Source organism: Nannospalax galili, unplaced genomic scaffold (assembly GCF_000622305.1).
Source record: "Nannospalax galili isolate Female #2095 unplaced genomic scaffold, S.galili_v1.0 scaffold293, whole genome shotgun sequence".
NCBI lineage: Eukaryota > Metazoa > Chordata > Mammalia > Rodentia > Spalacidae > Nannospalax > Nannospalax galili.
The window spans coordinates 7665211-7675990 of record NW_008337147.1 but is presented as its reverse complement, the minus strand read 5'-3'; the positions used below and the strand labels follow the sequence as shown (position 1 = coordinate 7675990).

The 10780-nt window shown below is 34.2% G+C and overlaps 1 protein-coding gene across 2 annotated transcripts in view; it reads left to right on the top strand.

Annotated features, from left to right (window-relative positions):
• Nucleotides 1-2196: 2196 nt before the first annotated feature.
• Pou1f1 (POU class 1 homeobox 1) overlaps nucleotides 2197-10780 on the top strand; it is a 14397-nt gene continuing 5813 nt past the window's right edge. The window contains exons 1-2 of one of the 2 annotated variants that reach the window (XM_008832229.1): nucleotides 2197-2452; nucleotides 5521-5592. In XM_008832229.1, the coding sequence (XP_008830451.1) occupies nucleotides 2311-2452; nucleotides 5521-5592 (214 nt within the window). In that variant the 5' untranslated portion in view covers nucleotides 2197-2310. Of the gene's footprint in view, nucleotides 2453-5442; nucleotides 5593-10780 lie in introns of both variants that reach the window. The other variant, XM_008832230.2, reaches the window with a different exon arrangement.

Here is a 10780-nt window from a genome sequence, read left to right as displayed (position 1 = left end):
AGGGAGGGAGGAAGGGAGGGAGGTAGGGAGGGAAGGAGGGAGGGAGGGATGGTTAGTGAAGAAAAGAAAGTAAAAGAAAACAAAAATGTAAAATGCACAATAAAAGTATAGATCATTGGTCCTGATAATAGTGTCAGGAAAGGACTCCATCTTGTGAAGTGGGCCTTAAATCCAATCATAAAGTGGTTGATTCTGCCTATAACATTTGTGTCACAATTGCACTAGTGAGAATGATTTGCCAGGCTAGTCATTACTGTAACTTGCAAAGTTCACAGCTAAGTAAGATGGATGATTACTTTCTTTTCTGATAGCATGCATACCATCTTGCAGCACTATGAAAGCTAGCCTGTAGAGATGAAGCTTTGAGGTCAGCTCCAGTTTGATTGCTCCACATTCTATGACTCACATATGTAGTGTCTTCAGCAATAAGGTCTTCCCATCAATTTCTAGAAAATAGCCAAGAGCAATGGCAATAGCCAGTATTGTTTGAGAGTCTATGGGACACCCCTCATCCCCAAACACCAAAATAAAACTTTAAAAAAAGATATACTCTTTTGATGGTATTAATAATAAATTTAACCCAAAGTAGCCAATTCCAAGTTATCTCAAAACATATCACAGTAAAAATATTCAGATTCTGATACATTATGGCCCTTGTTTCAGTCATGTTAATGCCTGTCATTACATCTACTGTTTATATTACCTTTGTGTACATTCTATAAATAATATTGCATTCACTTATTGTTGTTATATGAAATAACCCCATAGGCTTGGGTCCCAGGATAATGGTATTATTTGGTGAGATGGTGGAAAATTTAAGAGGCAGGGCTTGTTTGAAGGAGGTGCACCTGTAGGTGCGTGCAATTGAAGGGTATCTTATCCCTCGTTCTTTCATGTCTCTTTCTCTACTTCCTGTCTGCCATGATACAGGTTGCTCCACAACATTCTGTGGCCCCCATGATGTTCTTCCTCACCTCAGACCCAGGCAATGCATCCACCTGCGTGTATGCTGAAACCTCTGAAAAAATCTTTTCTCCTTTAAATTTGTCACAATGGCCAAAACCTAACATAGTCATTCATATACAGAAATAATGTGCATTTAAAAATCTTGAGGCTGATATATATCTTTGAATCAATTATGTATATGTGTATTTTCATTTTTATATAATGTCAATATATCTGTGTATGAAGTTTGTATCTAATTCCACCATTACTACCCCAGCTTCTGTAGTAGAATAGCCAAAATCCTAGCTTGCGACTGAGCCTAGCTTAGTGAGAGTGACATGGTCCTGTACTCATAGAGGTTGAGGTCAATCTGACTTAACTATAGAAAATATTCTTGCATACTATCTGTCGTTAGTAAGAGCTAAAAGTTCTTGGAGAGTAAGTTAAAATCAAGGACATGATGCCATCACTCATGTTTGTATTCATACACATGCCTACACATTATTCTATATCTTTTCATTGTTCATTTATAATTAAATTACATTGGCTTTCACATTTTTCAAAAACATTTGCTGTTGAATTTAAGCTAATAATTGAAAACATATGCATTGCTTACATTGCTATAATTAGTTCTATATGCTTTTCTAAATATCAGAAAACATTCCATTTTCTTAAAATATTTTTCCTTCATCAATACAGTGTGTGCGCATGATGTGTGTTGGTTGGGTACATCACAGTGTACATGTGGAGGCCAGGCCATAACATTGAGGTCAGTCCTTCCCTTCCACCATTGCATAGATTTTGAGGCTCAAGCTCAGGTCATCAGGCAGGTGCCTTTACTCCCTGAGCCATCTCTCCAGGCATTAATATTCCATTTCTTAAAATTATGCAGTATGTACTTCCCTTATTTCATTCTACTTTGAGTATTTAAGATGTTAGCAAAAAAGAGAAAAAAAATCTCGTTTATAAGTTTTGATTATATTAGTAACTGAAGTATTCCTATTAGTTTCTCAAAGTTCTTGGTTCTTCCCTAAAAGGCCTCAATTACTGAAGGTGCCAAATAAAGTTTCAGTTTTCTCTCTTACCCTTAATTTGCACCCCAGAGCCAGCCACCTTGGGCGCAGATAATATTTGGGTAAGAAAGCAAGACAATTCAAATTGATAAAGCAATACTCCTGGGAAAACACTATTAACATGTATAAAAGGATTTCCTGACAGTATAAATACCAGCCAGCACCCTCCGGGTGCCTCAGAGCCTTCCTGATGTATATATGCAGGTACGGAGAATTGAATCGGCCTTTGATACAGTAATATAATAAAAGCGATTTGGGGAGCAGCGGTTCTTATTTTTCTACTCTTGTGGGAATGAGTTGCCAATCTTTCACTTCGGCTGATACCTTTATACCTCTAAATTCTGACACTTCTGCCACTCTGCCTCTGATAATGCATCACAGCGCTGCCGAGTGTCTCCCCGTCTCCAACCATGCCACCAACGTGATGTCTGCAGGTACTGAATCCCATGGCTGGGCCTACAGTTTCCAGAATGGATGCTGTGAATCTTGTTAGAGAATTATCTCTTTGTTTAATTCTCTTCTTCAATCTATTTTATTTTTAATTTGTTTTAGTTATATTAAGGATATTTTTAAAGCATAATTGCCTAAGAACCTTAAAAAATTAGTAAATGAAATTACTTATCTGTTTATTGGTTTTATTACAATAAAGAAGAACTATTTTCTGTATAAGCAAATAGTGAGCTTGGGTAGTTTGCTCTGAAAACTATTTTAGCAGAAATGTTTATGGATAAAAAAAGAAAATAAATATTCTTAAGTAGTTTAATGTTAAACAGGTATTGCTTTTTTTACATTAAAAGTGTATCTCATTTTAGGATTATGTTTGTTACTATCTATAAACAGCTGCAAACCTTATAAAAATAAACAACTGAATTATTCCCAATACCAACAAAAATGAGCTTTAATAAATAAAGTAATTAAATATGTTATTAAAGTTATATTTTGGCATAATACTAACTTAAAAATCAAGAGAGAACCTCAGAGCCCATAGACCTAGTTAAACTTTCTCAAGATTGAGTTCTATAAATAAGCTTTTATACTTCTCTTACTTAACATTCTCAAATAGAAATTAAACTTGGGAATAAAAAAAAATCTAGATACCACTAAATACTCAAGCTTTGCTAGAACATTTGTATTTAATGCAATAATCATGTGTTTCAAAGTTGATTTACAAATGGATGAAACCTCAAACTGACTAATTTTTTTATGAAATAGCTAGCTAAAATTTACCATTTATTTGTTAAAATGTAATTTAGAAATCAATAGAAATTAAACTTGGGAATAAAAAAAAATCTAGATACCACTAAATACTCAAGCTTTGCTAGAACATTTGTATTTAATGCAATAATCATGTGTTTCAAAGTTGATTTACAAATGGATGAAACCTCAAACTGACTAATTTTTTTATGAAATAGCTAGCTAAAATTTACCATTTATTTGTTAAAATGTAATTTAGAAATCAAATAAAAATTTTATACGCTCAGAAATCAAGGTTTGGATTGGTATATTTATGTTCTGATTTACAATAGTAAGGGTTAGCCTTTATTATAATTAGGCAGTCTCCAATATAGATGAAAGTTTCTCATCAATCTCCATCTGGGTTTTAAAGAATGTTGATATTAGATATTTGAACTTTAGTAAAATTATTTAATGTAGAATTGTTTTACATTTACCAAAGATCCCTGTAATTTAATTTAAAAGGTAATTTTTGAAATATTCTTACACATTTGCTAAAACTATAAATTAATTTAATAAAAATAAATACTACAATTGAATCAAAACAATTGATACATCTGAAGCATTATGATATATTTTGAAGTAATTTTTTGTAGGTTGATAATATGGAAAATAATGTCACTTCTCAAATCGATGGTATAGAGAAAAAAGTTGGCCAGCATGAAAGAAAAATTTAGAATCAGATGATGATTTAGCAAGCTAATCTAGTTTCAAGTTCTAGCGCTTTATTTAAAAATATATAATAATGTATTTGCTAATTTGATCTTTTATCCAACTTCCTAAATCATAGAGACAAAAGTTACTGAAATCTTGTAAATAAAAATAATTCATAATTAGTAAGTTACCTTAAAATATTTTAAATGATTTATAATTTTTCTATGAAATTATAGTTATATATATATAATTATCAAGTAAGGAATTAGAAATGATTGTTTTAATGAAATGTTTAGGTATTAAACATGTTTAAGATTTATTAAGTTTAGTGAACACTGAAAATTTTATGTGTAACTATTATATGGCAAAATGACTTTAAGTCTTTGCACATTGGTTGTACATTGGAAATTTATGCAAATAGTTAAAAATTAAAGATTGCTCTATATTTAGACAAAATTCATTTCATACTAAGAGGACACCTCATGTCTTTAATCACTACATATTATGTCATTATTCTCAAATAATCCTAATTATATATTCTATGTCTCATTTATTGAAAAATTATATTTGGGTTATGCTTATGACATTTTAATCCTATATTTAGTATATGAGGGAAAATAACATGCCTAAGGAAACTTTCCTAATAGTTTTAATGTCAATAGTTCTTGCTATTAATTAAATTGATGATTTATTTGTAAAACTTAATACAATTTTATAGTTCATACTTCCTTTCTACATACTAAATTTCATGAAATATATATGTATATATAAAATGATAATATTTATGCACAGCTTTATAAAGAACATCACTCAATTGTCAAAGAACTTATATTTGGTATAACTTTATCATTAAAGTCATTCAATCAAGTGCATGCATGTAGACAATCTACAATCTCATGTCAACATAATCATCACAGGTTTTTCATAACACCCTGAATGAAGCTGAATTGTTATGAGTAGATCTAAGCAGGAGGGCAGGTGTTCTGGTGTTTCCTCTTTAATGAAAGGAATTTGTTAGGAAATATTTTCCTAACAAGCCCATGGACGATTGAAGAGTCAATTTAGGTATTCATTCGTTCAGAGAAAAACCTCTTTACAACATGCTATACAATAATGCTTAGAATCTACTGTTCAGTCCCTTTGTTGCCGTGTCTACATTGGATGCAACTATGGGAATTTTGCAATTCTCAAAGACCCAAGATCCATGCTCACCTCTTCATGAGGCACTTGTTGCAAAAGCATAGACCACAGGATAATCCACTTTAATGCCAAAGAATTTTACAACCTGAGACAAACTTTGACTCCTAATTTTAATTTGTGCATTAGAAAACTCCCATTGAGGAATATATATATATATATATATATATTTTTTTTTTAGACAGACAGACAGACAGACAGAGACAGAGACAGAGACAGAGACAGAGAGACAGAGATGAGAGACAGAGGAGGAAAATCATACAGAGTTTAATAATCACATAACTTTATAATTTTGAAATGAACTGAATGTGTCTTGAATCCTCATGCATTTTCTTACCAGTCCCATCTATTTTGTCTTTGATCCAAACTCCTAAATGTTTGCACACATATGTTTCGGTGACAACTATGGGAAATACAGCAACAGGACTTCATTATTCTGTGCCTTCCTGCCATTATGGAAACCAGCCATCAACCTATGGAGTGATGGCAGGTAAGAAAAATTATGGGTATATGTGATAATGAATCAGGGGAAGTATTGGAATTCCTGGACCAGAGGGAATGGTGATCAGAGTTTAACATGAAATTGTGATCTTTTATCCTTTGAAAACAGTGGAACCACCACTTACAGGAATACCCCCTGATCTTAAGGCCTCTAAGACCCCTGGGCTGTGTCTGGCATCCCTTTTCTACACAATTCTACACTGCTGTGCTTCTTGACTTATATGTCCTTTGTATAGATTGTTTTCATTTGAATTCCCTACAATTAAGCTTTTAGTGGCCCTTGTTAGTGCCTTTGTAGGATTCCCTTTAGCAATAGCATACTGGCTAGTAACACAAGAATAGTGTGGTGTCTTTGAGAACCTTTCTCAGTTCTGTGGTGTTTAGTTTGAGAAGCTAGTGTCCCAGAAGCTCAACAATCACCAAAGCCACCTCATGCTAGAGATTTTTTGCTTTCTTCTCTCATGAATTAAAAGAATGAAATTTAGGGATCACAGAGGGTGAATTTTAGAAAGAAGTATTTTATAATTATGATCTTAGGAGAGCTCTTATTTATGGTTTAAGGAAATTCTTTGGTATTCTGTATTATTATTATATAAGGAAAAGAGTTCTCATCAGTGACAAACTGTGACAGAAAGAGAAGAGGGGAAGGGAATGGGCAGAGAAATAGAGGCAGAGAGGTAGTAAGGAATTTTAGATAAAAACATCAGACATCCATGAACCACTTAAAAATTTTTTGTGTTCCGTTATCCTCCAAATAAAAATGACACACAGAGAAATACTTATGGCTATAACTTTAAAATAAAATTCAATGAATAATTTATTTCATTAATGTCTAATTTTTTTAAATTTCTCAATTTATGACACAGGAAGACATTACTATTTTAAAATAAAGTGTTTCAGAAAAGTGTTAGTTTTCCTTACGTTCTCTCAATGATCATGCAGAATGAGTTAGCATCCTCACTGTAATAGTGAAAAAGGCAGACTGGTGTTCTTCACGATTGCCTGTTGACTGTAGTTTTTCTTTCTAATAATTAAGAAAGATCTAAAGCCAAAGTTATTCTTTCCCTTTGAAAGCTCATCCCTTACAAGCCATCAAACAGTATACATAAACAACAAGAACAGCCCTGCTCCTTCATGATTTGTTTTTGCTGTGAAATAGTAAAATACACTCATGTTGGAGTGCTGTTTGAGGTGCAGGTAAAATGCTTTCTTTAGTCTTTACAGAAGACTAAATACAAAAACAGGAAATGACAAGAAGTAGTAGCATGCCACTGTCTCTTGGAGGCAATTTCAGTCACAGTGATTCTCAGAATCAGGTACGCCTTCAGTTTCTACATTCTCCCAGAAAGAGGCAGCATTTGCGATAGACTTAAGTTAGCATGAAGAAAGAACCAGACACAGACCAGTGGCAAATGATTTCTTGCCTAATGTCTTTGGATGGTCTTTGGTACTACCTCCTTTTTACCAAATCAAAGTGTCCCATGGTGGCTGTCTAGAGAGTTTACAGCTGGCCTCAGAATCCTAGCATGCAAGCCTGCTCCAGAACTGGGTGCATGGGCCGTGGGCCCAGTGAGAGATAACAGGCATCACTCAGCGCATCTTCTTCCATTCACCCTCTCATCTCATTACAGTTAAAAGGAAAGGCCACTGTGAATGATTTTTACTAGATTCAAAGGCTGGTTTAGTGACATTGTAGGCAAAATTGTTAAACCAAGATTTAGAGATATTATTGTAGTCTGCAAATTAATTATATTTTGTCACTAAAAGAAAATCTCACCATGGCAAGGACAGAGACTACATTTGAATATTTCTGAGAGGAATGTCATTACAATATTATATGTTTTATAATTTGTCAGAGTGTCTTTTTTTGACATATATTGAACATTAGCATGTGCTTCATGGCAGAATAAATCTTAAAGAATCTGAATTTCCTTGCTTTCATCCCCAGAGAAGATGCGCAAATTGAGTCATAAAATACAGAACTTCAGAAATGAGAAAGAGAAGGTATAAAATAGATAATAGAAACCTAGTTGTGTCATTTGAATTTTCTGAAACATCAGCCGCTTCCTCACAGAAGCAGCACACCAAATGCAAAGACAGATTTAGTGTCATATTGTCTATGAAAAGAAGCTTCAGGAAGAACTGTTTCTAAGGATGTGTACTTACTGTTTTTAGGCAGTTATTTTATTGCCTAGACTTTGATACTTCGGTTTGAGCAATTTTTTTTTTAATTAGCCCACAGGAAGGGAAAATCTGTGGTTAATATTTTGGTCAGATTGGTAAGAGGGATTTTAATTCTCAGATGAATACACTGTACCTCATAGTCCGGGTACCAGGAAGGTAAAGAGGATGACTGGGTGGGGAGCAGCGAAGAGCCACACCATTCACTGCTGACTGCAGTTTTGCCAGGTTTGAGTTGCAGCAGCTTTGGGCCAACTCAGTCTCTTTTCTTCTGATTTCTTCAGAGAGATTGGTGAGTATGTTCCTTCTGTTTCTCCCTTCCTGCAGTCTACAGTAATAACAGAACAAATACTCTTAATAGTCTCTGTCAAACAAACAAACAAACAACAACAACAAAAAAAAAACAAAGCAAAATAGCACCAAAAATTCTCAACACTCTCAGTTCTTGGGATGTTGAGTTTGCTACTGTTCTGCAGCTTCCAAAGCAGAGTGAAGTCTAGGAAGCAAGTTCTAGGGCTGTTGTTCTGGTCACTATACCCTGGGAACTAGGCACACCAGCCTCATAGCTATTACTGAAGACCCAGCAAGGCTATGCCACATGGAGGGAGGCTAAACCAAGAAGCGGAGGGAGAATCATTGGCTCTAAAATATATGAGGGAGGAAAAGAAAAATCAATTTCTGTTTGAGAATTAGTCAAAATCATAAAAATTTCATTTTTCCTCTTTATTTTCTCCTCTGTTCTTTTCTCTCCCTCCCTTGCCCTTCTTGTTTCTCTGTCATCCTTTTTCTCTTTCCTTTTCTTTTTCCCTAAGATGTTTGTTTAGAGATGCTTATCCTCTAGGAAAGGTATCATCTTGAAGATCTTTGCCTCTGATTGGGAAAGGTCACTCAGCAGCACTAGCATGATGCATTCCCCTTCTAGATGAGTTGGCAGCCCTTTTCATAAAGAAACAAGGGTGGCTATCTTAAGTTTTTTTGTTTCTGCTGACTGCCCCACTGTTCTAGTGTTAGGACAACACTCCCAGCCATGTGGAAGCATGTGGCTATGGCAGTATGCCAACTGAACCTAGTTGACAAAGACAGTGGACTCATGTCTGGCATGGACAGAACTTGCAATCATAAAAAGTGAAAAGATCAAATTTGAATGTGCATCTTGCTTTAAATTGTCAGGTATGTGCAGAAAAAGGGAATAAATAGAAATATTTAAACCCATGTTCCTGTGCACATGTACATCATGGGTATTTATTGAATGTCTCTGCTTTCTTGTTTGTTCTTTTAAGACACTGGGGACTTACCCAGAGATCATGTCACCTAGCTACATGCCAAAAAAAGATCAATTGTACACTGAGTTGCATCTTTCAAGGCCAGCCCTACCTCTGTCCTCAATGTCTGATTTAAAAGATTTATCTTTGTCCTCCCTCTTCCACTACCCAGAAAAATACAGAGCAATTCAGAAAGGCCAACGCGGATCTTATGCATTGTGGAAAAGTATATGGGACTGTGGAGGAAATTCCAGCACTTTCCTAGCTTTTCATGTGCGTCTGATCCAGGCTAAAGACAATGTCACTTTATCCTGTGCTGCACACCACACTTCCTATCTTCCTTCAGTAATCCAGGCTTGAAGAGTTCAACAACAGTTTGCCATTCATACCATGCCATCACTGCCCACAATCCACACATAGTGAGCCATATTTTAGGAACAATGTTTTGTCTGACTGTCAGAAAACTATGACCCTATAGATAACTACATATGTGTTCATGTAATGGAAGATATATATCTATCACATACACTGATTTCATTCTTGTCCAGTTCTTGGAGCACTGTTTCCTGCTCATTTTTCATGGACTCTATTCAAATGCACTTTCTAGATGTCCACTTTCTAAGAGTAGAAAGAATATAAGAGATAAGCTAGCTTTGAATTTTCCTAGAATGAAAAGAAATCATTTGATTTCAGTGAGCTCAGACTTGTAGAGAATGAAGTTCTGGCATGGTTAATCCTACAGTTAGTGGAATTCGGTTCTATTCACTACTGCAGCTACAAGGTGGGCAGTGGACGATAGTTACTAAATTTCTACTTAGACTTACTAAATTGTGGATTGTGGTGGAAGATGCACATCCTTTATAACTTGTTTATTTATATAATGCTATGGAACACAACTAATATGAAATAAACATCAATGTCCAGTAGAGAACTTAAATAACACAGGATTATGATGGCAAGAGGAAATGCCAAGATAAGACTCAGGATGGCTACGTTCAAACCTGAACAGTATTCTTCTTAAAAGACGTACAATAATTTAACTGGATAATGTAGGTTTGTAAAGGTAGCATACTTTTTGTTCAAGTCAACACAGTTTCTCTCAAATCTCTTCCACACCTGTAAAATAGCCAAATTTATTTCATGTTACTTTTGTAATCTCTCAGAACTTGTATGTTTAATTTTCATTAGGAAAAAATAGTCTATTGGATCGAGATGAACTTTATTACATATTCTCCTATAAATAAATTAAAGTTTGCTGACATTATTTCACTCATTACATATTCATATATCAATGGAGACTTACATATTATAGTCTTATTCATTTCTTTGATTTGTGAATACATTTGTAGATTTACTGATGTATGATTTCAGTAAGTTTCAAAGAATAATAATTATATATAGTTTGCCAAACTTGTTTTTATATAGTCATTTATACTCATAAGAATGAAATTACACAATAGTTCAATAGCACAATGTCTTGTTTATACAAGGCATTTACTATAAAGTGAATCAATCTGCCAGTAAAACTGGTAATTTGTCAGTGAAGAAAAAGTAAAACAAAGTATGTTGACCCTGGTCTTCTGTATTATCCACTCACCTATGATCCTTAACTGAGACAGACATTTATTTTTGTATTTTTAAAAATATTTTATTTATTTTTTTTTATTTTATATGTATGAGTGTTATGCCTGCATGTATGAAAGTGCACCCATGTCATGCAATGCCCTCAGAGAA